The sequence below is a fragment of the Onychostoma macrolepis genome, chromosome 02 (assembly GCF_012432095.1).
Source record: "Onychostoma macrolepis isolate SWU-2019 chromosome 02, ASM1243209v1, whole genome shotgun sequence".
Taxonomy (NCBI): domain Eukaryota; kingdom Metazoa; phylum Chordata; class Actinopteri; order Cypriniformes; family Cyprinidae; genus Onychostoma; species Onychostoma macrolepis.
The window spans coordinates 15,779,678-15,806,806 of record NC_081156.1 but is presented as its reverse complement, the minus strand read 5'-3'; the positions used below and the strand labels follow the sequence as shown (position 1 = coordinate 15,806,806).

The window sequence follows — 27,129 nt, the reverse complement described above, 5'->3', positions numbered from 1 at the left end:
AATCTAAAAAGTAAAAAGTAACACACCTACAATATTTTCCTTGCACCTTGGCTTTTCTTTATTTACAGTTATACCTAGACTTTTTATCACTTGATGAACCACAAAGATATCAAAATGATATCTCAATTCAGTAACTGAAAACAATTAACAGCAATTAATAAAGAGAAAGTGCAGAAAAGCAACACTGGGCCACAGAGGGTTAACCATGGATATTTATAATGAGCGCGTCACCAGCGTGCACCGGAAGTAAATCGCAATGGGACGCAGTCAATTTCAAGTTCGTGTTGTCAAAACTTTTCGTCCGATGTTTTGTTTTCTGTATTGATTGGAGTCAAGAGCGCACAGTGCCGTGATGGCACACCGATATCTGCATCTGTCAAGAGGCTGCAGGAACCTTCTCCACGCTCTGCTGCCAAATGTCAGATCAACAAACCGTGTGCAATCGGTAAATGTGCAGCTTGACTGTATTTCTCTGGCTCTTTCATCATCCGTGAACGCATCGATCTGATCTCGAATACGCATTTTGTTATTTGTGTGATCCGTGTGTCTTGTCTGCTGCAGACCGGAGAGTTTGACAGTAATCAAGGGTCGGCCTGTGTGACATTGCGTTGGGTAACGCGTCTAGCTCATGTTATGTCATGTCACAGTTCTTCGCATTTAATCTGTTATATCAAGACAGCGTCCAAAACTCTGCAGTGCCTCTTTAATATTGTAAAACATAAACTTGTGAACATCGTTATTATAAAACTTATAGAGCTTATTGGCATTTCACTGTTTTCGTATTATCTGCTGAAAATAGTTGCATCATAATTCATAATGGGAAAAGGGCAGGAACCTGTAAGATCCTCAAACAGCTAACAGTTATAAGTATTGTCAACAGTACCTTCAAAAACTAAGGATGACTGAGATATATAATATTAGAGGATCCTAGAGGTTCTCCAAAGGGCTCCAGTGTGGTAATCTGAGGAGCCAAAATGGTGCCTTGAGAATTTTTTCTTTTCTTTTTAATTTTTTTCAGCGGACTATTTTTATGTCTGTTCATCATCTCAATGTATTTGCTTTTGAAGGTTCAGGGTGTTGGGCAAATCGTCCTAGACAGAAGATCCTTGCTCTCTCAGGTCTTGGGCACCTATAGACGATTAAGCTCCAAACCTCCCAAAGGTGTGAATTGCATGAATTATAAAATTACATTGAGTTCTCAAAGCTGGACTGTTTTGCTAATTGCGTTTTATCTTCTTGCACTGAAGGATTTGAAAAATACTTCCCTAATAATAAAAACGGTGGTCCAAAAAATGGTGAGGCCAAGCCATCCAACGAAGAGGTCAAAGGTAATATTTTTCATAAGCTTATAATGTGAGCTAATTGCCATTTATATGACATACAATGTGACCCTGGACCACAAAACCAGTCTTAAGTCGCTGGGGTATATTTGTAGCAATAGCCAAATATACACTGTATGGGTCAAAATTATCGATTTTTCTTTTATGCCAAAAATCATATTCCATGAAGATATTTTGTAAATTTACTACTGTAAATATATCAAAACGTCACTTTTGATTAGTAATATGCATTGCTAAGAATTCATTTGGACAACTTTAAAGACGATTTTCTCAATATTTAGATTTTTTTGCACCCTCAGATTCCAGATTTTCAAATAGTTGTATCTCCGCCAAATATTGTCCGATCCTAACAAACCATACATCAATGGAGAGCATACGTATTCAGCTTTCAGATGATTTATAAATCTCAGTTTAGAAAAATTGACACTTAAGACTGGTTTTGTGGTCCTGGGTCACATATAATCATGTTGTTTTCTGTATCGGTTTTAACCCAGAGGCCAAACCAACCAATGCTCAGAAGACCACTGGTGGAGGTGGAAGTAGTGGAGGAGGAAAAAGAGGGGGGCGGAAGGATGAATCTAGTTGGTACAGCCGTCTCCAAAAGGTTAAACGTTGTCTAGTAATTACTATTGGTAATACTAGTCTTATTGTAACATTTGAAGCTTGTTTACTGAGGCAGATGTAATGATACATCATATGTTCTCACCAGAGAGAACTCTGACATTTAATTGGAAGATCAAGGGTAACATTTAGCTAAAAAAAAACAATGAAACCTATGCATGGATGAATTGTTCACAATAAGAACAATTAGAAGCATATTGAAAATGCAAAGTCGGCAACACCTAAGCTCCAAAAGTATCAAAGAAAAATTTATTTATAAAAAATTCACATAAGGTGTAGCGTTAAGCACACAGGCTCTTCATCAGACCAGCCTGTGTGCTCAAACGTTACACCTTATGTGAATTTTTTATAAATAAATTTTTCTTTGATACTTTTGGAGCTTAGGTGTTGCCGACTTTGCATTTTCAATATGCTTCTACTTGTTTTTTAGTCGAGCACCCATTTGAGATAGATGTGCGTGCTGTTGTTTGCTCTTTTCACAATAAGAACAATAAAATGCACAACAACATGCCCAAATTTCTTTGTCATTTCATGCAGGGTGATGTGCCGTGGGACGATAAAGAGTTCCGTATGTATTTTCTGTGTGGAACGGTCTTCTGGACAGCCGTCACATATTATTTCTTCTTCCGAGATGGAGGAAGAGAGGTCACCTGGAAAGACTTTGTAAATGGTTACCTTGCTAAAGGAGTGGTAAGTAATTATTTATATTTGATCTGTATTTTCAATCAATGTTGTTTGATGTTTCTTTCCACCTACACTTGAACTTTGATCCATGAAGTTATGCATTTCTATCTTTGCTAGGTTGACAGGTTGGAGGTTATAAACAAGCGATATGTAAAAGTCATCTTTACCCCTGGTAAATCTCCAGTTGAGGGGGTGAGTTCTTTACAATGATTTGATACAGTTACGATTATTATTTTTAGACAGTCATTGGTCACCAAGCCAGCGATCATAAAATTAAACCGATTATCCATTAGTCAGGTCTGACTGTCAGTCTAACACAGACAACCATCCAAAAGTTCAGGCTCAGTACGATATATATTTTTGAGAAATTAATACTTTTATTCAGCATTAAATTGATTAAAATTCACAGTAAAGACATTTTTTACATGCCATTTCTATTTCAAATATAGTGTTCTTTTGAAATTCTATCAAAGTATCTTGAATAAAAAATTAAAATGTATCACGGTTTCCACAAAAATATTAAACCGCACAACTGTTTTCAACATTTATAATAATAAGAAATGTTTTGTGAGCACCAAATCAGAATATTAGAGTAATGATTGCTTTGCATCACAGGAATAAATTACAATTGAAAAAATATTCAAATAGAAAACACATTTGACAATTTTACTGTTCTTTGAACAAATAAATGCAGCTTTGGTGAACATTAAAAAAAAAAAAAAAAAAATCACAGACCCCAAACCCTTGAGTGGTAGTGTATGTACAGTATATATTTCTTTTGTCTCTAAAAACTAAGCATATTAATGACACGTAATAAACTATGATCCTTTCTTCAAGCAGCAATATGTGTGGTTCAACATCGGCAGTGTGGACACATTTGAGCGAAACCTGGAAACTTCTCAGCTAGAGCTGGGTGTTGAAGGAGAGAACCGACTGCCAGTCGTCTACTCCACTGAAAGTGATGGGTGAGATTGTCATATATTTGCAATAAATTTAGTAAAGGATAAGAAAAGCATCATCAATCAAACAAGGAACTTTAAATGCTGTGCATATTTGTTTCTTAATTTCAGTCTTATTCTTCTGTCACTTCCAGGTCGTTCCTCCTTAGCATGTTTCCCACTGTATTGATCATTGGGTTCTTACTGTTCATGCTGAGGAGAGGGCCTGCAGGGGCAGGGAGGCCAGGGAGGGGAATGGGTGGGCTCTTCAGCGTCAGCGAGACCACTGCCAAAGTACTACGAGACGAGATTGATGTCAAATTCAAGGATGTGGCGGGCTGTGAGGAGGCCAAATTGGAAATCATGGAGTTTGTAAACTTTCTTAAGAACCCAAAGCAGTACCAGGATTTGGGTGCCAAGATTCCAAAGGTAGCACAAGACTCTTACATAACATTACATAATGGGTTTGTAATTTAGTAAATCAATTTGGATTTCAACAGAGGGTTTAATCTACTTGTTTAGGGGGCTATTTTGACTGGACCCCCAGGCACAGGAAAGACTTTACTAGCCAAGGCCACCGCAGGAGAGGCCAACGTCCCCTTCATCACTGTGAACGGATCAGAGTTCTTAGAGATGTTTGTGGGGGTTGGGCCAGCCAGGGTAAATATTCTGTATCCTATTATAAGCTTCATGGTGTTCAGTATGCTTTCTAACAAACTTTGTTGACAGTGTGACTAAAACACTATAATTTTGGGTAGGTTCGGGATCTCTTTGTATTGGCCCGGAAGAATGCACCCTGCATTCTCTTCATAGACGAGATCGATGCTGTAGGAAGAAAGAGAGGCAGAGGCAACTTCGGCGGACAGAGTGAACAAGAGAACACACTCAACCAGTTACTAGTTGAGATGGATGGTGTGTATCTAGAAGACCGTAGTTTCCATGATAAGATTAGATATGTTAGTAACTTCAATTTTTTATTTTATAATTTCATTGGAATTTTTAGATTGCTTTAGAATTTCATTACAATTTCTTGTAATAAAAATGAGCATTTTATTGGTCTCAAACTCTGTAGATCCTTCACGTGTCAGATCATCAAACAGTATTTAAAGTTAGTATTAAAAATGATGTAATGTAATTATATATGTAAATTAATATCCCTTTCTCTCGTTTGTAGGATTTAACACTGCTACCAATGTTGTAGTGCTGGCAGGCACCAACAGACCAGATATTCTAGATCCAGCTCTGATGAGGCCTGGACGCTTTGATAGACAGATATATATCGGTAAGAGTTTTTGTCACCAGCCCATTTTTTTTTTTTTTTTTAATAGATAATTACAAATTTTATCCTTTAAATTGTTGGGGAACTTTAATAACAGGCTATTTAAAAGCATAATTTATCTTTCCTGTTAACAATGAGTTTAATGTTTTATAATACACTACTATTCAAGTGTCTGCGGTCGTTAAGATTTTTTTTATGTTTTTGAAAAGTTTATTACTCTCACTAAGGCTGCATTTAATTAATCAAAAATACAGTAAAACAGCAATAAAATTTTCAGCATCATTACTCCAGTCTTCAGTGTCACATGATTCTCCAGAAATCATTCTAATATGCTGATTTGGTGCTTAACACACTTTTTTTTTTTATCAATGTTAAGCACAGTTGTGCTGCTTCATATTTTTATGGAAACTGTGATTTATTATTTTTTTAGGATTCTTTGATAAATAGAAAGTTCAAAGAACTGTTTATTTGAAATATTTTGTAACATTATAAATGTCTCTGCTTGCTTGATCAATTTAATGCATCCTTGCTGAATAAAAATAGGAATTTCTTTAAAAAAAGAAAAATATCTTATTGACCCATAACATTTAAACTGTAATCTAGTTATATGTGCATTTCGTATATTGCATAATGATTGCAGGGCCACCAGATATCAAAGGCAGAGCCTCTATATTCAAAGTCCATCTGAGACCACTAAAGCTGGATGCAGAGATGGACAAAGAAGCTCTAGCAAGGAAGATGGCTGCTCTAACACCTGGTTTTTCAGGCATGTAAAGACTTTTTATTCATTTGGGTTTCAAAAGTCATTTATGAGATGTGAGCTAAGTTTCACCTCTTACTGATTTCTCTCTGACAGGTGCGGACATCGCTAATGTGTGCAACGAGGCTGCGCTAATTGCAGCCCGCCACCTTTCTGATGCTATCAACCAAAAACACTTTGAGCAAGCCATCGAACGAGTAATTGGGGGTAAGTGACAGATGTGAAATTTGAAAATCTCACTTAAATTTTTTTCTTAAACATATTTATAGCAAACTGTGATATTAATCTATTAGAGTGCATGCATAGTTTTGGTGTGAAGTTCAGATAATCATAAGCTCCCTGCATGTTTAGGTCTTGAGAAGAAGACGCAGGTGCTGCAGCCGGAGGAGAAGAAGACAGTGGCTTACCATGAGGCTGGTCATGCTGTAGCCGGCTGGTTCCTTGAGCACGCTGACCCTCTGCTTAAAGTAAAACTCACACTTATTCACCTGTACTGTAATACTTAGCTTTTCAGTGTACTCAGTCATATCATTGGTCGTTTCAGGTGTCCATCATCCCGCGTGGGAAGGGTTTGGGCTATGCCCAGTATTTGCCTAAAGAGCAGTACCTGTACACCAAGGAGCAGCTGCTGGACAGGATGTGTATGACGCTGGGTGGACGTGTGTCTGAGGAGATCTTTTTTGGCCGCATTACCACAGGGGCACAAGATGACCTGAAGAAAGTGACACAGAGTGCCTATGCACAGGTCGGTTATACGTTTATATGATTTGACCATTGCCCGTATCATTGGTGGTTCATACATAGCAAATGGATGATTTCTGACAATTTGATTTTACTTTAATTTTAATTTGTGCTGTTTTGGAAAATGGAAAAAAAAGATTGTTATATATTGTTTTGTTTTCTTAAGAATGAACAGAAAGCATTTTGAGAGGATAAGTAGTACACACTGCTGGTCAAAAGTTTGGAATAATGAATACACTATTGTTTCATTTTGTCTGCGCTATAAGGGCAATGCGCCGACATATGGCACGGTTGCGCTTCAGGTGTCCTGAGTTCGAATCCCGTCTTGTGGACCTTTCCCAATCCCATCTCCCTCTCTCTTTCCCACTCGCTTTGTCAAATCTCCATTGTCCTGTCAGGAAAAAAATGCAAAAATGCCCCCCAAAAAAGCCTTAATTTTTAAAAATAATTATTGAATTATTTTATTATTTAATAATTAAAACATTTCTTATTATCAGTGTTGAAAGTTTTTTTTTCTGCTTAATATTATATTATATAATGCTTAATATATTAATATGAGTACCTACCATTCAAGGGTTGGTTAAAAAAAAAAAAAAAAATTCAACAAGAATGCATTAAATTGTTTAAAAGTGAAGGTAAAGATATTTATAATGTTACAAAATATTTAAACTTTTGTGACTTCAGCAGGTATTGCTTAATATTACACCTAAATGTATATTTTGTTTTTTAAAATAATAATAAAAATAAGAAATGTTTCTTGAGCACCAAATCAGCATATTACAATATTTCTGAAGGATTATGTGACACTGAAGATTGAAGTAACGGCTGCTGAAAATTCAGTTTTCAATCTGGGGCTGCAAAACGATTAGTCGCGATTTAATCGATTCAAAATAAAAGTTGATGTTTACGTACTATATGTGTGTGTGTACTATGTATATTTATTGTGTGTGTGTGTATATATTAAGGAAAAATGTTAGATTTAAATGCAAAATATTTATATATACGTAATATAAATTATATACAAAGTGTTTTTGGTACATACAAATATTTGTTAAAATATATACATATGCGTGTGTATTTATATACATAAATATACACAGTACACACACAGTATGTAAACCATTTTTATTTTGAATCGATTAATCGCCCTATTTCCATCACAGGAATAAATTATATTTTAAAATATATTAAAATAGAAAACAGTTTGTATCTTTTACATATTACATCCATAATATAATCCACAGACTCCAGCTGAAAACTGTTACTCTTCCATCTACAGATTGTGCAGTTTGGCATGAATGAAAAGGTAGGGCAGGTGTCTTTCGATCTGCCACGGCAGGGAGAGGTGGTTTTGGAGAAGCCCTATAGCGAGGCCACAGCATGCCTCATCGACACCGAGGTCAGAAACCTTATCAACATGGCCTATCAGCGCACACAGCAGCTGCTAAATGAGAAGAAGGCTGAGGTGGAGAAGGTACATTGATTACATTACATTGATTTGTTTTCATCATGTCACATGAATTGTGTGTACACAGAAAACAACTGTGAAACATAACAGTAATGCTCTCTTTTTACCACTAGGTGGCACTACGTCTACTGGAGAAAGAGGTGCTGGATAAGAACGACATGGTGGAGCTGCTGGGCCGAAGGCCGTTTGCTGAAAAGTCAACTTATGAGGAGTTTGTGGAGGGAACGGGAAGCATGGACGAGGACACATCGCTGCCAGAGGGCCTGAAGGACTGGAACAAGGAGCGCGGCAGCGAGAAAGAGGAGAGTACGGAGGAGCAGGTGGCCCGACAGATCACTGGTGGTATGCCCTTCTGAGGACACCCATTCACCATGACCCTGGAGGGTCCAGAGCACTTATTTAAGAGATGGGAAACACTTGCCTGACGGACAGTGAGGCAAGTACCCTGTTCTTCAGAAGAGCTGCTGCTCTTGGTAGTAAGTGTTGGACTTATGTTGTGTACAGTGGGGTGTTTATGAATTATAAACTTTCTTGTGCTGAAGTTTGTTTCAGCAAAATTTAAAGAATCAGGAGATCGTCTGTTGAAGGTGAAATGCATTTTACGTGACACATCAGCGCTTTGTCAGAATATCTGTTTAACTTAAGGCTGTAGTTTGTCAAGAGAGATTCTCTCTAGTCACATCAATTTTACCTATCAATGACCAAGACGACATACAAAAATATATATATATATCTTTGTCTAACAGGAAACATGTTGAATCACCTGTAAGCTTTGCCGCTGACATGCACAGGTTGCGTTTCCTCTTTCTGTACATTGAGATCCCAGTTCAAAACTGCCGCAATTTCGTGACCTTTCTGAAAGGTCTTTTTGCAGTTCTGCTTGCTCACTGGCTTCTGAAAGACTGAAATATATGTGAATGTTATGAACAGTGCACAAAGTCAATCGTGTCTCTCACAGATTTGCACTGGCATGAGCGTCAGCCTTTGGTTTCCATGTTATTTTATGCAGTTCATGACCACGTCCTTTGATTGAAGGACAGAGCAGTCATTTTTGATGTGTTTTCTTCTGTTGAAGTTCATTTATGGCCCAGGCAGCTGCTCTTTGTGGTACAGGCTGATTAAACTCTAGCTCATTTTGAAATAGTTGCATACGACATAATTCGCATTTGTAATGAAATAGGATGCAAGCATACACAAATGCAGAAAAGTAGTTCATTATGTTAATGATCAGCTTATGACCGTGTGTGATTTGACATCAGTATTTATTCTACAGTGCAAATTCAAATCACAAATCGAGCTTTGAGGTTAAAAACAGAACTCAATCTAATACGCATTGTCCTGTTGTGGCTTCAGCTTGATATTACATCTAAATGTGTATTTTGTTCTGTGCAAAGGGTTTTGAACATGTTTGAAAACCTAAATAAATCAACATAAATATCAAATTGTTTCTCTTTAGTTCTTAATACCTCTGTGTGTGGCATGAATTTCTTGGTTTTGTTTAGTACACGGATTTCAGATTGTTAGGAGATACACTGATCCACAGCTCCAGACTACGACAAAAATGGTTGCGAATGCATTAAGAAATATAAATGAAAATGATTTAAAATCTAATGGCCCTGATGAACAGGAAAGTGAAAATGAACTGCTGCTTTTTTTTTTTTCCTTTTTTTTTTGAGTCCGTCAAAAAGATTCATGAAACAGTCCGTAATCTTGTTTGCTAGTTAACATTTAAATCGGACTCTGAATAATTCGGTAGTTCACAATTAACTAGTTACGTTGATTAGAAATGAACTGGAAACTTGCTGTGATATGTTCTAAATCTTTGTGAGATTTAAATCTGTCTGGCATGTTTAAAAATGACTAAAACTTCAAAAATCAAATGATTATAAATTATTTAAAATCAAAGGAATAGTAAATACTACAATAGTATATAGTACATTACATAAGTAAAGTCAGTCACAGAATTTGATATTAAATACAACTAGTGCAGCACGCTAGTGTCTGTATCAAGTAAATTAATGTACAGACATTTCTGAACGGCCATCTTTATAAAGTGAGTCTATAATCTGACAACTAAAAAAAAAAAAAGTTTGAAAAAGGAGTTATTTGGCTCCTAAACATATTTCCTTTTAGGGGCCAATGGCACTCTTGTCATTTTGTTTGTATACAGGCCTGAAATTTTAACGAGGAGAAATTCCACTCTTTGTTTTTGAACTGTTGCTGGAAGCAAATATGGATCAGTTTTTCTCTCAACAGATGCAGCGCCCCCATGAGAATCTGGTAACGTGCTCAAAGAAAGCATGGACTTTAAATGTGTATTCACGCGAGCATTCGTGATGAGTGTTCGTGATGAGTGTTCAAAAATACACCGCAGCCCACTTTCAGTGGCGTAATATTTGCTGGAGCACTGCGTTTAAACAGCAGTATGAATCAGCCGCTCGCTTGCCGGGGAGGATGTCCACATTTAGACCAGGCAAACATGAAGAGGTTTCCCTCGCTGTCTCCTCTGATTCAGCATTAAATGAAAGTCTTCCCCACACTGTGACATCACCTGCATAGATTAGCAGCTCACCTCGGGAAAGAAAGTGGAGTCAAAGTCATACTGAAACTGCTTTAAAAAGTCAAAGGAGCTTTTGAGTCACCATTTGCGACATCTGTCCTTATATATATATATATATATATATGGATAGATGATGCGAGACTGCTTGCGTTGATCCTATTTGGACAGGAAGTTTTGAGCTTTGTCAGTTTAGAACCTGTGATGTTTCTTGACCAGGTAAAATATGCCTCCTTGAAAGTGAAATGAATAATATGCTTTTACTGGACTGGAGAGCGTGGGGCTGAGAGAGGGCAATAGGATCGGCAAAGGACCTCAAGCAGGGAATCAATCTCGTGTTGCTGGAGGCGCAGTTGCAATATATGTTGACATGCTGCCTATGCTATCGGCGCCAGCTGGATCGTTTTTTTTAAAGGCATCATGACATGAGAAATCAAATTTGCCTTGATCTTTTAGCATGTAAGAGGTCTTTGTACCATTAAAACCTCTTGCAAACGTTACTTAGCTTAAAATGCCCTCCTCATTATAAACAAAGCATTTAATTTAGCTCCAAAAACGGCTTGTTTTGGATTCGAGGTACAAAGTGACGTCACCTAGACGTAGTCGTTTGCATAAACACTGCCCCCAGAGCAAGACAATGATGAATAGTCTTCTTCTCACCATAGGCCCCGCCCACTGGCGTTCACTCGCTTAACGGCTGACACTTGATCACACTGAATGGAAATGTCACGTTGCATCAAAAGCAAACAGAAATTACAATCTCTGCCGACATCGTCTACACTGGATACAGTATACAGATGCGCGTTTGATTTCTAACACAGTCCACATGCTTGAGTCTGTTAATAGAACAAATGGAGTGAAAGAACATTCGCTCTGCCACGTTTGGTTTAAACAGCCTTAAAAGAGAAGCCTTCAATTTAGCCCATGATTTACTCACCCTCAAGGCATCCTAGGTGTATATGACTTGTTTCTTTCAGACGAATCCAATCAGAGTTACATTAAAAAAAAAGTCCTGGCTCTTCCAAGCTTTATAATGGCAGTGGGCAGGTGTTTTCGTTCAACAGTCCAAAAGAAGTCCAATAAAGCACATCCATCAATAGTAATCAGTGCCTTACAGTAAAGGCCTCCTGTAGTGAATCGATACATTTTTGTAAGAAAAATATTAAATATATATTTAAAACGTTAGAAAGTTTTCTCTAACCTCTGCTATCGTACGCGCGTTCACAAAAGAGTGCCCTTCCGGGTGGATGATGTAGGACATAGGCGTAGCGCATGTGCTGGTGAGAAGTGACGAACACTGAAGCATAGAGGAGAGAGCAAAACAAAATACCAGTCACGAATTAGAAGTACAAAAGAATTTGTAAAGAAAAATGTTGGAGGATTTCGATATTACTATTGTAACCTCGGTTCCCTGAGAGCGGGAACGAAACATCACGGTGTTCGCCGTGCTCGCTGTTCGACCAGCTAAGCGGCATTCAGTATCCGATTCTGACGTAATTGTCGCGGGCACCGCATTTATACTGCCTCTCGAGCTCGTCAGTATTTGCATGCGACTGCATGCTTCGCGACAATTGGCCAGTCATTTGGACTGGTGTGAGCCAATAGGACTTCAGGAAAGGTTGAAGGGAAGGAGTTCCCATAACGGAGAAATTCTCCGTGATGTCTCGTTCCTGCTCTCAGGGAAGCGAGGTTACGACAGTAGCCAGAGACGTTTTCCTTTGCTAAAGTAAGGAAACTTTGCATTGTTGGTTCTCGTGAGACTAGCATATCTCACAGGCGTGTGCATACATCTGGAACTGCTTGTGCGTACGACAGTTAGCAGAAGTTAGAGAAAACTGTTTCTAACGTTTTAAATAAGAATATTTTTCTTACAAAAACTCATCGATTCGCTACAGGAGGCATTTATTCACCCCCTGGAGCCGTGTGAGGCACTGTTTGCATTACGATTCAGCAGTACGATTGGTCAGATCGCCTGTCAATCAAACTCCCTGCGAAAGGTCAATTACTATTAAGCTGTTAAACAGTTGTGCTGCTATATGTTTTTGTGGAAACGTAATACTTTTTTTCAGGGCATTTTGATGAAATGAAAGTTCAAATGAACAGAATTTATTTGAAACAAACCTTTTGTAACATAACTGTTTTTATTGACACTTTTGTTTAATGCATACTGCCTAAATAAAAGTATTTATCAATCAGTCAATCTTATTTTACTGACCCCAAACGTTTGAATGGTAGTGTACGTGTGCTGTACAACTAGCCAGTATAATTTAGAAAATTACCAGAAGTTTGCTTTATGTAGCAAGTTTACAAGCACTTCGGGAAGTTTGAGGAAAACTAACTGTTACTCATTTTGACAGAGAATAACTCATGGACACATGTAAAAACGTGATTGCTTCAGGAGATGCAGAGGCAGTTGGCAGTGAAAGTTGCAAGCATGACTTCAGGTGATTCATTGGCGATGATCAGCGTCTGGTGGAGCAGGTAGAGTGATGAAGAGAGAGCGAGGGATCCCGCCTACCATCAGTGCCACAGCGTCACTCAGCGCGGCCTGACTCATACAGAAGTATAGTAGTGGGTGAGGAGGACTATCCTGCCAAAACTCACTCGTACACCAACTCCTTACAGCTTCTTACATCATCAGACTCACAGTTTTGACACCATAACATAACACAAGCACAAGATACTACAGGAATGAGCCGGTTTTAACAACTTCCAAAGAATAGTTCTCCTATTTTTGTTCTTCAACGCATACGTGGAATTTGAGACTTGTGGGTTTGATTAAAGTAATTGAGCGAATGAGATTTAGAAAATGATGTCTGAAGACAGTAGAAGTTTTCTCAAGAAAAAAAGTCAATTAAAAACACGTGAGAATGCACAGATGATGAGGCCTGTCTTACTCATTCCCAGAGTCCCTCTGTGTGTCATCTATAGAGAGAGGAGGCGTGGCAGGCAGTAGGATGTGTGATGACACCACCTTATGGGCACCTTTCAGAAATAGCAAACTCACCACACATGCTTATACACGCTGCCCAGGCGAACATGTGGCAATGCTAAGAATAAGTGTTTAAGAGTTGAGAATGATCCATTGGAGTGTTGTGTTCTTTTCTAAGTGTTAACAAGTCCAGGAATAGATGCAGTGATGCCAGTGGGTGGATGAAGGGTTGCCCGTATGATGAGCCCACGAGCACATCAGCAAGAAACTTTGGGAGTTTTTATGCTTTTGCCTGTGATTATACAAAATATATATATTTTTTTGTAATTTGTTAGCGTCAACAGTTCAAAAATGACAATCTGGACCCCACTGACTTTCACTGTATGGAAAAAATATTTTCAAAATATGTTCCACAGAACAAAGTAAGTCATACAGGTTTGGAACAACATGAGGGTGAGTGAATTTTTTTAAGGTGAACTATGCCTTTAAGCTGTTAACTGCTATTAGATTGAGTCATTTTATAATGATTTTTTTTTAAAAAAAATAAATATTTTACACAATACCATTTAATGGAGATTTTAAAACTTAAAAAAGTCGGTAAATTAAATTTATCAAAAGTGACAATGAGGGCATTTGTTAAAATATTTCAATTTCTTTTTAACTGTCTGTTCAACATAGATAAGAAATGAGCACCAAATCAGCATATTACATTACATTTGTGCATTAAGCAGATGCTTTTATCCGAAGCAACCTTCAAAAAGAGGAACAAAACAATTAGTAAATGCCAATAGTATTTATAGTACACAATGCCAGGTTTATGAGACAATGATAGAATGATTTCTGAAGGATCATAAGATGCTGAGTAATGGCTGCTGAAAATTCAGCTTTGCCATCAAAAAAAAGAGAAAGATAATAATATTGTGCTCATATTGTATTGCAAAACACTTTTGCTGCTATTGAGGTGGGATACGGGTGAGGTTAGGGACAGTTTGGTGGTCTGGGTAGGCTTAAGGGTGGGTGAAGGTGAAAGGGATGGTTCAACAGTGTAATTATAAATGTAATTACATGCAGGTATTTTTAAAAATACAAGTAAAATGTAAAAAACATGCATGTACACAATAAGCATTGTATCAAACAATTAATTTAAATGTAAGTACAAAGTAGTTAAGGCCACCTAATATAAAGTGGGACCCTGTTTTTCCGTATTTCTGATCAAGTACATGCAATCTTGGTGGTAAAAATGTAAAATTGCTCAACCTTGACTTTCACCTACAGCCATCATGATTGAGTGTTTTTAAAACCGAAGTTCAGGAGGGAAAGAGTTAGCCTGCGAGTAATTCTTGTTCACAGGAGCCAAGGAATGAAAGGTAAGATGTGCTCCAGCTCACACAGACACATGTATGGACCAGCATGCATCTGTCTGACATACACGCATCGTGGCCGACTAACGGCCCTCATTGGTCTCTGGAGGCGTGAGGTCTGAACTCCACAAACATCTGGAGAAATGCTGCGGTATGTCTATTCTGCAGTCATGAACATTCCTGCGTTCGGCTGAATCACCTTCAGGGGTTTTATTTCTCTTAATTGTTCTATTTTGTAAACCCACCTAATTTGCTGTTCGTGGGATAATTGCTTGAAATCATTTTCAATAACGAGAATGTACGTATTATAACCACAAGAGGGAGTCGAGTGATGTCACTGCCATGCATCACTATGATGCAAATGTTACAGATACAGACATGAAATGCCAAAAATTTGTAAATAAAAATAATGTAATTAGGTTCATTTAAATTGCCCGATATGTATTTTTAGGAAACAGATGAATCCCTCTAATAAATGTCTGTCCTGACTGACTGAATGAGTGAATATTAAATATAACAGTTTTGTCTTTTTTAATGCTCATCTGATCTAAAGGAAGTGTCTCACTTCCCACCCATGCCTTTTTCTACAAAAATCGTGTCTGCACGCTGTGTGCGCCTAACCGAGCATGAATGAGTGACTCGTTGTGTTTACACGTGTGTTATGCACACAGATAGCCATGATAATCATGTTGACCCCTCGACTTTTCCCTCCCCAGGAGATTATTCCACCACACAGTTAGCCAGCCTGCACAACAGGTGCTGACGGATTGATGGCTGGAGAGATGAATGATTGGTGGAAAAAAAAAAGAGAGAGAGAGGGAGAGTGCGTAAGAGCAACTTAGATTCTCACGAGGAAAAAAAATGGTACACGTTACTGGAGGAGTCACTGAAGAGAGCGAGAGAGAGAGAGAGAGAGGGAGGGAGATGAAAAAGTCAGTGAGTCAGTAGTGAGAAAGATTGTAATAAAGTGAGAGGGAGGGATGAAGAGGAGGAAGGTATAATTACAGAGAGAAAGAGAGAGGGGACAAACAGTGAGAAGCCAGAGAGGGAGAGAGTGCTAAAGAAAGAGTCAGAGAACTGTCTAACCCTGCCCACTTTCCACTCAACCATTCAACTCCGGCACGGGCAGCCGTGCACCATCAGGTTTCTCCAGAGCGACCCGGAGCTCATCGACCTGCAGGAGGAGCTCACTGGCGGCGCTTCGTTCAGCCCTCTTCAACTTTTATCACCATGACCGCTCCGCTCAGATAAGGATTATTTTGGACTGGCTCCCGCTTTCCGCATCGATTTGACAAGCAAGCCAGCGCGGCGACTGTGATCTTGGCAGCGGAGCAGAACAGGACCGAGGTGTGAGTCTGCCGTCACTCAGGATGTCCTCGCTCACGCTCGTGACAGGGGTGCTGCTGCTCTCCGGCTGTTTGTCAGGGGGCTGCTCGCCCACGCCGGCCGAGAGCGGCTCTCAAGGCGCGGGCCGGCCAGACGATCCCGTGACCCCCTGCCCGTCCTGCGCTCTAGCCCAGAGGCAGAAGGACTCGGAGGAGCAGACAGACATGGTGGAGGCGGTCAAGAGGCACATCCTCAACATGCTGCATCTGAACACCCGGCCCAACGTCACACACCCGGTGCCCCGCGCCGCCCTGCTCAACGCCATCCGCAAGCTGCACGTGGGACGGGTGGGTGAGGACGGCACAGTGGAGATGGAGGAAGATGGAGGGGGGCTGGGGGGACACCGAGAGCAACCTGAGGAGCAGCCCTTTGAGATCATCACCTTCGCTGAGCCAGGTGAGGGATGTTTTAGTGCCTCGTGAGGAAATGTGATGACATTAATAGCTTGTTTGGGCTGCTAAGTGATGAAGTCTCACCTGTTGAGTGAGACGGTGGAGAAACGCTTAAGTGCAATGAACCTTTATGACTTAAATCCTTGGTGTGAATTTTAGTAATATATGGATAAGTATTACTATTTAATGTAGAATATATAATATATAGAATTAGTTTAAGATAAATATTTAAGATATTTTAAGATATACTAGTAACATTTTATAGTAAGGTTCAATTTATTAACATTAGGAAATGCATTGTGTTATAATGAATTAACAATGAACATTAATTTTATAGCATTTATCTTAGTTAATAGTATTTTCTACAGATACTAATATACATTTACCTTTTGAAATTGTATACATTAACAATTGTTCATGTATTACAAACATGAATTAACAATGAAAAATAGTGCATTTACAAATGACCTTTAATCTAAATGCTGTAAAATGCTTCATTAACTGAACCTTATTGTAAAGTATTACCCAAATTTTCAATATACTGTAACTGAATTTAATATAACCGATCTGAAGCATTATATAATGTTTAAAAATGCATTAATTAACGATATTGTAAAGTGGTACTTTTTTTAGAAATCTAATTCCACACCTCCGCTATGAGTTCAAATGGAAGTTTGGTTTTGAATTGTCTGAGTTGTCGCATAATTCACCCCGTTATGTGCAAGACTGTCCGTTCGTTGATCCTTCTTAAGATGTACACAGCAAACGCTTGCAGTATATATGATGTACAGTGGATGTCACCTCAAATGGCTCCACTCAGACTACTGTTTCGAAGGAGTGCTTTTAAAAAGCACTCAGGTAGGTGTTAGCGGAGGTCTGAGGGAGGGAGGGAGAGTCATCTTAAGGGGAACACATGCGCTGCAGCTGTGGAGTATTAACACTCCGACTGCGCACTGCTGCGGGAGGCTCTCGGCGCCGTGCTACTGATATGAAATGAGGAAATGATGCCCCTATTAACAGTTATTGAATGGAGCCACTTAAACATCTTCAATCCTGCCAAGCAACGGGAAACTGTAGAGACAGTGATTTAATATCAAATGAACACTTTATCATGGTGTGCATCCAAACTATGTTGAGTATTCACTTAAAATCTACTAGTTTACCCAAAAATGTCAATTCCGTCATTTACTCACCCTCACGTTGTTTCAGACCTGCATGACTTTCTGTTTTCTGTAAAGCCCAAAAAAAGATATTTTGAAGAATGTCAATGTGGTCCAATATTTTTGGACTCAAAGTTCTTTCAAAGAGTTTTTTTTTTTTCAGAAGAAAGAAAGTCATGCATATTTGAGGACCGAATTTGTTATTTTGGGTGAACTGTCCCTTTGAGGAACCAATTCTTGTTTTCACAAAGTATCTCTCATTTTAAATGTCAATACAGTTCATACTAACTCTACTGTTGAGCTTTTGACTCTGAAAATGTGTATCTGCTGACCTGATGATATGCTATTCATGCCATGTCGCTAATGACAGAGTAGCCAATAGACAGCCATCTATTTTCGATGATTCAGAAAAAAAAGCTGAAAATGACAAACAATGCTCTTTCTTATTTGAAAATGCTTTTGGTGCCGCCCGTAACAAACACTACTTCCCAGTCGGTTCAATAAACTAAGTCTGGGATGGGAAGATCCACAAGTACATTCCATTTTTAATTGGTTCCTCATGACTTATTTATAACAATGTCACTGATCCACAAATCAGCATGACACTGCTGTAAAAAAAAAGCTAACAACATTTGCCTGAATGGGGTGCGGAAGCGGATGGTTGAAGCGGTCCAATCTCATGGCATCTGGGTTTTTTCTGCAAAAACAATATAGCAGTGTTTCTAAAGATAACAAGGCTGACCTATCTTTAGACCAGCACTGGCCATGATGTGGCCTGGCAGTCACATCTGATTCTTATACACAGATTGACCACCAACAGTCCCGCACCGGCTTAATGGGACGATTTCCTTGGCTCATTAATTGCAGCTATCATCATTGAGCGCAAGAAGGAGCCAGCAAACGTTTAATGGCGTTGTCTATTGTGCCTGTTTGCTTACATAAATGAGCATTATGCCTTGATGCTATAAATAGACCATTTGAATCAACCTAAGATTAAAAAAGGCCCCTCAGAGCCTTTATGAGATTGCAGGGGTGTTAATGATGCTCCAGGGAATGGAGGGGAGAGGGATGGGGTGGTTCGATCCCATTCAAAACCCACAGGGCTGTTAGCTGGCCATAATTGCTCCATTCATCAAAATATGGGGCCCAGTAATTACTCTAGGCTGCTCTGTTGGTGTGTGGAATGGTCGGGGTTTCTTTGAAAGTATCTTAGTGAAATAGAAAGATCATCAAGTTTGTTTGAAATGTGCAAAATTGTTAATCTAAAGGGATAGTTCAGCCAAAAATGAAAATTCAGTCATTAAGTCGTTCCAGACCTGTAAGACTTTTTTTTTTATCTGTGGAACACAAAATGAGACATTTTGAAGAACAGTTCTGGTCTTCTGGGAAGGATCTGTTGTGATGCACTCACAAAGATCTCTAAACTGTCTAAAGAAATGGGATAAGAGTGAGACTGACACACTGGAGAAATTCAGGTTAATTGCAGCAGCTCTTCACTTATTTAGACACTGTATCTGAATCTCAGGCAGTTTTGCTGATCTGGTGTGGATAGCTTGGCTTGTTGCCTCTCTGAGCCGCTTCCTGAAACTGCTTAGAAGTTGACCGATGCATTACGGCAGGTCTTAAAGTTCTTTGAGGCTTACTCTGAGGGATGTTATTAACTATTTATTTCCTGCTCTGACCCTTGTGTCAACCCTGTCTCCTGACGATTCATACCTGAGGCTTCATTATTAGGGGATAGACAGGTGATAGCTTTGTGTATTGTACGAGACAAAGCAGTGCAAGATAGTATTATAAGTAAATGCAAGATAGCACTTGATTATGCGATGAATATGTATTGTGTTGCGGTCATCGAGTGATTGGGACTGTGATATCACTTTTACATCCTGGTACAACAATACATGCGACTATAGTGAGGCTTCTTGTCAACACCAGTTTTGGGTGGATGCTGTTTTTTATCTAACACAAAAGCAATTGACATTTGGTCTATTTATAAAGTAATTCAATGATCTGACATCAGTTTTGAATACCTTTAGTTCGGTGATTCCCAACCAGTGGTACCCTATCATTCAAAAGTTTTAGGTCAGTAAGATTATTTTTCCATAGTTATTAATAATTTTACTCAGTAAGGATGCATTAAATTGATCAAAAGTTACAGTAAATACATTTATAATGTCAAAAAAGAATTTGAATTAAAACTGAAAATGTATCATTGTAGAACACAATCAGAATATTAAAATGATTTCTGAAGGATCATGTGACACTGAAGACTGGAGATATGATGCTGAAAATTCAGGTTCGTCATCACAGGAATAAATTATAATTTATAATATTTCAAAAATATAAATATTTATGTTTTTACTGTATATTTGATCAAATAATTGCAGTGATCATATGAGACTTCTTTCAGAAACATTAAAACTGACACCAAACTTTTAAATGAGTTATTTTATACTTATTTTAAATTTTATACTTAGTTGGTTCTAAGGGTCAAAGAGGGGCTGCCAGAGATAAAAACAATTAAATTGCATTATTTTTAAGGAAAGAAAAAAAATATAAAACAAATAATATGAGCAGTTTCTACTATTTTAGCTTTTCTTTTTTCATCCTATCAAACATCTTCGCATCAATATTAAACTAAATCTGTTTCTATATTTTTAAACCGTTTGACAGGATGCTACTGTTTGGGTCTGTTTTTCTCCCACAGTGTCTGCTGAATTTAGTTTAATAAAGTTCAAACATTTAGTTTGTAGGTAAGCCAAAAAAGGTTGAGAAATACTTTTTTCGGTCCTGATGTCATCAGAAAGCGTTTACTGGGTTCTCTCACGTCTCTTGGCAGTGTTTCATTTGTTTTAAAAGACCCACTGCATGAATGTAACACCAAGTAAACAATCCTTTGATCTTCTCTGATATTTGACATGCTCAAATAGTCAAGCTCAATGTGCATAAAGCAGATTATTTTAATGCAACTTTGCTATTTTCAAAACAATCTTGTCCTTCATATTGACAGCGTGTAAAGTTGCAGACACAACTATAGCAAAATTTCAACATATGAAACAGATAAAGAATAGTGACAGTATGATAAGAGTGTACAAATAAGTGGAATAATTCAGTGTTACGTGACAGTGGGCACAGCTGACCTTCGACCCGAAACTGCAGTACTATGAGCTTCTGAAGTGTCCACCTCACCCAGACCTCAGAGACACGTGGCGTGTGTTAACCTACAAGAAAGACAAAACAACTACAGTGAACTTTAAGACTTAATCAGGAACCAAATGACAATGGCAAAAGAGCAGTTGCCTTTTAATATGGAAAGAAAGGCCAAGTCTTTTTACTTGGTCACACACTGCAGCTCTTGTTCGAGTTAAGAGGTGTTCTGATAAGAGATCAGGCTCGATATCGACACAAAGATAGAGAGACACATTCATCTGCAAATTGAAAACAGTGCTGTGCTGTGTCTTTCTCTGAAAACATCTGCAGCATTTCTACAATATGTTTACGGTAAAACATTGTTCATTCCCATTAACCTGCTATATTCTTGATTTTTCATTTCTTGGCAGAATTTCCAGCCTCTACTATCAACACCCTTAAAGCAGAATTAAAAAGGTGTTGCAACTGATAAATTAACCAATTATATGAAAGCATAACAGAAACTTCAAACAGGTTCACATTAGTGTGGTGGCACTGCATTGTTCACTGATCTGTTTGACAACTTAATCCACAGAGTAAGGGAATATTGGCTTTAAAAGTGGTAATTCCACCAAACAAAATTTCAAAAATAATGAATGTTTCCAAACTCATGCCATTGTTTGAGTCGACAAAAATCTTTCCAAAGCACCACAGACTCTGTGTTTATAGTTTTGAGGGTGAATCAACCGCTATGTTTGCCTCTGCGTGCATATTAAGTTGGAATAAGACTAAGTATTTTAGCATCCAAATACACGCTTTAAAAATAGTTCTTCCTGTTATGTGTTAAGTCCATTCAGTGTTTCGTGGGAGTTTTCTGACAATGTGAGATTCAATGAAGAGAACAGACCATCCAGTAAAGTTACTCAGAGATCTCAGAGGCTTTCGTGAGCTTTAAATAGTAATTCATCCAGGCAGATTTTCATAATAGCCTGACATTCGAGGCCCAAATGAATAAACGGGTGCTCTTGTGTTCAAAAGCGGCTAGACGCAACAGAATGCAGTGACGTCTTAAAAACACAGTGCTCATGGCGCGAGACACTGAAAAAAACAAAAAAAAACAAGACTCATCACAATGGTTAAAGATTTCAATCTGGTACATGTTTACATTGACAAACAATTAAAAATGGTCTAGTCCTGTGTGAATTTACTGTATTGACCCTTCTTTAGTTTCATAGATCACTATTAAATACGGTGTTATATGAGATGACTGAGTAAAGATAAACTTGCAACTGTATTTGTCTAGATCTAGATAGATATCTCAGTGACAAGCATAAAAGATCAAGTTTTAGAGAAGGTCTTTTCACAGCTATGCTAGACTGTCCTTTAAATAAATCCCGTGTTATCTGATATAATGTAGACATGTTGACTAAACAGTTTAATTAATAGCTGTCCTGTTGAGGAGGGGTTGGCAGAGATCATTTAAGAGAGTCAGTATGTTAGGTCTGTAAATCAGCAATGGTTACTGATGCTGAGCTGGCTTATAGCAGACAGTCATGTGCAAGTTATAGGGAAGGCCCTTGTCACAACATACATGCTTTATGTACACAAATGGAGTGCCAGGATTTTAGAAGCAGGAAATGTTTTTATGGACTGAGGCTAGGTGTTGACGAAGGACTGCAGATGGTGGAGATTGACCGCAAAAAGAACATATCCTCTCTTACAGAAAGAGAGAAACAGTTTAGTGTAGCAGGCGTTATGTGTGCTCTGATCATGTTGAGCTGGTGGCTCTAACAGAGAGAGTTTTTCATTAATAAACTGAGCCACACAGAATCTCTGCATGAAGATCACCACTGAAAAACTGGCAGATTTCCATAGAATTGGAACAGCCACCATTCACAAAAGTCTACACATTCCCATCATTTAACTTTTTGTTTATTAGTTATTTTGGTTAAACTGATCATACTTTCTGTAACTAAGAGGGGAGTACCAGGATTTTTTTAAATTAATTAATTAATATTTTTTCCATTTTATTTTCAGTCGAAAATTTAGTTTTCACTCATTAGTTTTAATTTAATTTTAATTGTCATTTTATTTTGTTTTGTTTTAGTTTAGCTTAACATTTCATTTATGGAGCTAATTTCCTGATTTGTATCCTTACATTTCTCATCACAGCTATTGTCATTGTATCATAAACTGAAAAAATTAATAAATAAATAAATAAAATGTATGTATGTATGCATGTATGTATGTATATATATTTAGAATTCAATCCAAAAAAATTTTTTTTATGTAAAACCATCAAAATTTATTTTAGTTTTGTTGTTTGTTTTTTATTTCTTTTTTAAACCAACAATTATATTATGCCTTGCACACCTGCATCAATCATTGGTATGTGGGGTGAAAATACAACAAATTTTTTGAATTTTTCATTTTTTATATATAAACTACTTTTTTTTTTTTCATTTATCAGTTTTTATTTGTGGAATAATCTAAATTCCATTTTTAAGTCCGTTCTGCATAATTCTGTGGATCTTCCTTCAAAATCTGCACAGAAAATGTTTGAGCCTTTTCTTCCTCTTATTTCACTTTCTTGTTAGATTTTCAACAGTTACAAAGTTAAAATGTGCTGTGTCATTCAAAACTCAACAATGTAATTGTAAACAAAGCTAACCAATTGCCTCATGTGCTTCATCCACAGGAGATGCCCCTGACACCATGAAATTTGACATTTCTAAGGAGGGCAGCACTTTGTCCGTGGTGGAGCAGGCCAATGTGTGGCTATTTCTTAAAGTTGCCAAGGGCAGCCGAGGGAAGGGGAAGGTGTCTGTGCAGCTCCTGCAGCATGGCAAAGCTGATCCAGGCTCTGCGGATGGACCCCAAGAAGCGGTGGTGTCCGAGAAGACTGTGGACACGCGGCGCAGCGGCTGGCACACGCTACCGGTGCCCCGCATGGTGCAGACCCTGTTGGACGGGGACAGCAGCTTGCTCAGTCTCCGCGTCTCCTGTCCCATGTGTGCCGAAGCCGGCGCCGTGCCCATCCTAGTGCCCGCAGACGGCAACAAGGGCAAAGAGAGAGAACAATCTCACCGACCCTTCCTCATGGTCGTGCTCAAGCCAGCCGAGGAGCACCAGCACCGGCGCAGCAAGCGCGGCCTGGAGTGCGACGGCAAAATCCGCGTCTGCTGTAAACGGCAGTTCTACGTCAACTTTAAGGACATCGGGTGGAGCGACTGGATCATTGCTCCGTCTGGGTATCACGCTAACTACTGCGAGGGCGACTGCCCCAGCCATGTGGCCAGCATCACGGGCTCTGCCCTCTCCTTCCATTCCACAGTCATCAATCACTATCGGATGCGCGGGTACAGCCCCTTTAACAACATCAAGTCGTGCTGCGTACCCACGCGCCTACGGGCCATGTCCATGCTCTACTACAACGAGGAGCAGAAGATCATTAAGAAGGACATCCAGAACATGATAGTGGAGGAGTGTGGCTGCTCATAAAATGCCATGAACTCCTAACAAACACTTTAATGTTGGTACAAAGCACATATCAGAGGATTGGCACACAAACTTTGAACTGCAAACTCGGGCAACCTATTTGTTTCTAGATCATTCCAATAGGACTGATTATTGGAGTGGTCTTTGTGGCACTTTCATATAAAAATGACGGAGGATAATAAAGCATAATATATTTTTTTTAATGAAGGGAGACTGAGACTGAGAGGGAAAGGGTGCATGGGTCAAAGTGTCAGCCCTGATTCTCTGCACTGCAATAAAGAGACTTATTTTGAAGTGTGGAATTATATATTCTGAGAAGAAGAAAAAAACAACAACATGCAACTCTATGCAAGTCAAGTATTATTACTGGATGTTCTTTTTTATTATTATTATTATTATTATTATTTGTCTTTTAGCTTATGTTTAATGTTGTTTTTATTGTCATCCCTTTTCTCACAGACAAAAATTAGTAATTTTTTAGTACATCTTAGAAGTAGTTGTGTTTATTTCATTTTTCTTAAGAGAAATACTTGAACAAAAATTAGTTTGACCAGCTGCTGGAGCCAAACTACATTATTATTGTTATGATGATGATGATGATTATTATTATTATTATTATTATTATATTACTATTATCACCTATTATTATTTTTCTCCTAAACATTCTGAATGTTGATGAAAATAATAAAAATTTGCACTAAGCCAACATTCATACCATGTGAGGCCCAGAGCATTATGGGTCGCATTCTAGTTGCCATATCAGAGTCTAGAACCATATGCATTTGGAACTTACACATAGTAAACCAAAGACCATACACATCCCATTCTCAGAGCAAATCCCCAAAATGCCCGGCTCTGAGAATTATTTCAATTAGGAACAACTGTGTATGGCCAACATAATATACCATTAACTCAATATAGCACATAAAATAACTTTAATTTCTTGTGGTTTGTTTGTTTTTTTCCTGAAACAGCCTCAATGTTAAGATACTTTTTGCTCTCTGTGTTTCGACAGTGTTTGTCTCTACCAATGTATAACAAAGGTCTTAGATTCTGAACTGAAACCTAGCCTTCTCGACAGAAATATTCAGTAAAGAGATAGAAACAATGTCCTGGCAATGGCAATCTGCTTTGTCAGGTTTAAAGTACAAGACACTAAAGGAACTTACTGTGTTGTTTTATGTAGAGTTATGCAACATATGGTTGTATGTTGCTATGTTGTACAAATCAAAATATGTGCTTGTCATGTTTTATATCTAATTTATTTTGCAGCATATTCTTTGCTTCACTATTAAAGCTGAATTGTACAACTTCACCTTTTGGTTTAAGTCAGCAGTGTGTGTTTACTAGGCCAGTTGATGAGCTGTATTTCAACACTAAATGCAAGCTAATTTGGCTTTTACTAAATGTAGTCCAATTAAGCATATTTTTTGCAGATCAACTGACAAATCTGACACGTTACCCCAAATATTAGCACTGCACAGCCAAAGCAGATGCTGTGCAAACTAGTGTGAACTCCTTAAGGGCCGTTTTCTGTCATTTTTAGCCACATAGCAGCTGTCTGTTGGGAGGTTTAGACTGTAAGGAGTAAAAAGAAACATCTTATATATATATATATATTTTTGATATTATCAATCCTGAAAACAGTTGTGTTGCTCAATATTTTTTGTGGAAACCTTGATAATTATTTTTAGTATTCTTTGATAATTACAAAGTTTAAAAAAAACAGCATTTATTTGAAATAGATATATTTTGTAACATTTTAATTGTCTTTACTTTTGATCAATTTAATGTGTCCTTCCTTGCTGAATAAAAGTATTTTTTTTTTCCCCCCAAAACTTTTTAACAATAGTGTAAGTCACAAACCGATATGTATTATAAGTACATGGTTTTCCAGTTAACATAGTCAAAGCATAAAAGGCCTTCAATCAGAGATATGTGCACTTACAGAGGGACCTTGTCAGCACACCAGCATGCTGTGTCAGGACAAGAGATGTGACCCAGGGGTAGAAAGGTAATTACCGCTATCATCACTCAGCAAATAAAACCCCCACAGGTCCTGTGAAAAAGAGCCTTTCTCAGAGGAGGACATAATCTCTTCCCCATAAACCCTTCATGCCATTTAGAGCACAGCAACAGAACACACAGCTGATTTATCACTAATCATCATGTGAAATAAATCTCTCAGCATAGAAACGCACAAAAAGATGACCAGAGATCACATGCTAACCAATCGTATCCTTTTCCACTGCCGCCTGTGACAAGTGACAAATATGACTTCTGCCTTTGAAGATCCAGTACGAAATATAGGTCAAGGTCAGTTCTCTTTTGAATTAGTCTTGCAAACTTTACAGAGACGTTCTTTTAGATTGGACATCTTGACGTCTGAGGCTTGAGGGTGTTTACATGAGTCTTTAATTATCCGCCTATATACACAAACAATACATGCTTTGAAATAGTGCATGTGTAATATTGCTGGTGACTGTTATCTAATGCGTCACACATGCATGTGTGCCTTTATAGTGCCATAAAAGGCATTCACATCTTTGTTGGGTCTACTTGTGTTGATAACTCTACATCCTCTGGTAACATTCATCAGGAACCATAAAAAAGGGATGATGAACCAAAACAAACAGCAGATTTCAAGTTCACTTCCTTGTGCTGGTACGGCTTCCACACAAACACAAATGATAAGAATTTGTATATATTAATCTATTTAATTTATGATGTATAATTATTAACTGACTTTCTGTTTAGAAACAAGCTGCTTGCCATCTAAGATTGACAATGAATATCATCAGTAGACTTTGTGAGGTATAAACATCACATGCATTCCTGTCCTTCAAGGACATGAGCTTGGAGAACTCATAATACCCCCGACAG

The 27,129-nt window shown here is 38.2% G+C and overlaps 2 protein-coding genes and 1 long non-coding RNA gene across 5 annotated transcripts in view; 2 read left to right on the top strand and 1 right to left on the bottom strand.

Annotated features, from left to right (window-relative positions):
- The first annotated feature begins 223 nt into the window (after positions 1 to 223).
- On the top strand, positions 224 to 9,273 carry afg3l2 (AFG3-like AAA ATPase 2). The gene is made up of 17 exons (XM_058752455.1): positions 224 to 445; positions 1,068 to 1,161; positions 1,248 to 1,328; positions 1,835 to 1,944; positions 2,499 to 2,651; positions 2,763 to 2,837; positions 3,486 to 3,610; positions 3,739 to 4,012; positions 4,106 to 4,243; positions 4,342 to 4,495; positions 4,758 to 4,865; positions 5,503 to 5,628; positions 5,719 to 5,829; positions 5,974 to 6,089; positions 6,167 to 6,367; positions 7,643 to 7,837; positions 7,945 to 9,273. The coding sequence occupies exons 1-17, from the start codon at positions 353 to 355 to the stop codon at positions 8,185 to 8,187; spliced, it is 2,397 nt and encodes a 798-aa protein (XP_058608438.1). The 5' UTR covers positions 224 to 352; the 3' UTR covers positions 8,188 to 9,273.
- Positions 9,274 to 9,397: 124 nt separating this feature from the next.
- The window catches only part of LOC131525106 (uncharacterized), a 32,834-nt gene continuing 15,102 nt past the window's right edge, over positions 9,398 to 27,129 (bottom strand). For 2 of the 3 annotated variants that reach the window (XR_009267147.1, XR_009267149.1), the window contains 2 exons: positions 20,760 to 20,840; positions 9,398 to 11,685 (listed from right to left, as the gene is read on the bottom strand). This is a non-coding gene — a long non-coding RNA (uncharacterized LOC131525106). The remainder of the gene's footprint in view (positions 11,686 to 20,759; positions 20,841 to 27,129) is intronic. The other variant, XR_009267148.1, reaches the window with a different exon arrangement.
- Positions 14,605 to 25,626, top strand: inhbab (inhibin subunit beta Ab). Its single transcript, XM_058752462.1, has 2 exons — positions 14,605 to 16,463; positions 23,447 to 25,626. Exons 1-2 carry the CDS (start codon positions 16,052 to 16,054, stop codon positions 24,247 to 24,249), a joined length of 1,215 nt encoding a protein of 404 aa, XP_058608445.1. The 5' UTR covers positions 14,605 to 16,051; the 3' UTR covers positions 24,250 to 25,626.

What these genes read in the sequence shown, in the direction of transcription:
- inhbab (XM_058752462.1), top strand. Translation starts at nt 16,052, where the DNA reads ATGTCCTCGCTCACGCTCGTGACAGGGGTGCTGCTGCTCTCCGGCTGT. An exon ending in CATCACCTTCGCTGAGCCAG is followed by an intron (nt 16,464 to 23,446) that starts GTGAGGGATGTT and finishes CTTCATCCACAG; the next exon opens with GAGATGCCCCTGACACCATG.
- afg3l2 (XM_058752455.1), top strand. Translation starts at nt 353, where the DNA reads ATGGCACACCGATATCTGCATCTGTCAAGAGGCTGCAGGAACCTTCTC. An exon ending in GTTACTAGTTGAGATGGATG is followed by an intron (nt 4,496 to 4,757) that starts GTGTGTATCTAG and finishes TCTCGTTTGTAG; the next exon opens with GATTTAACACTGCTACCAAT. An exon ending in ACGCTGACCCTCTGCTTAAA is followed by an intron (nt 6,090 to 6,166) that starts GTAAAACTCACA and finishes TGGTCGTTTCAG; the next exon opens with GTGTCCATCATCCCGCGTGG.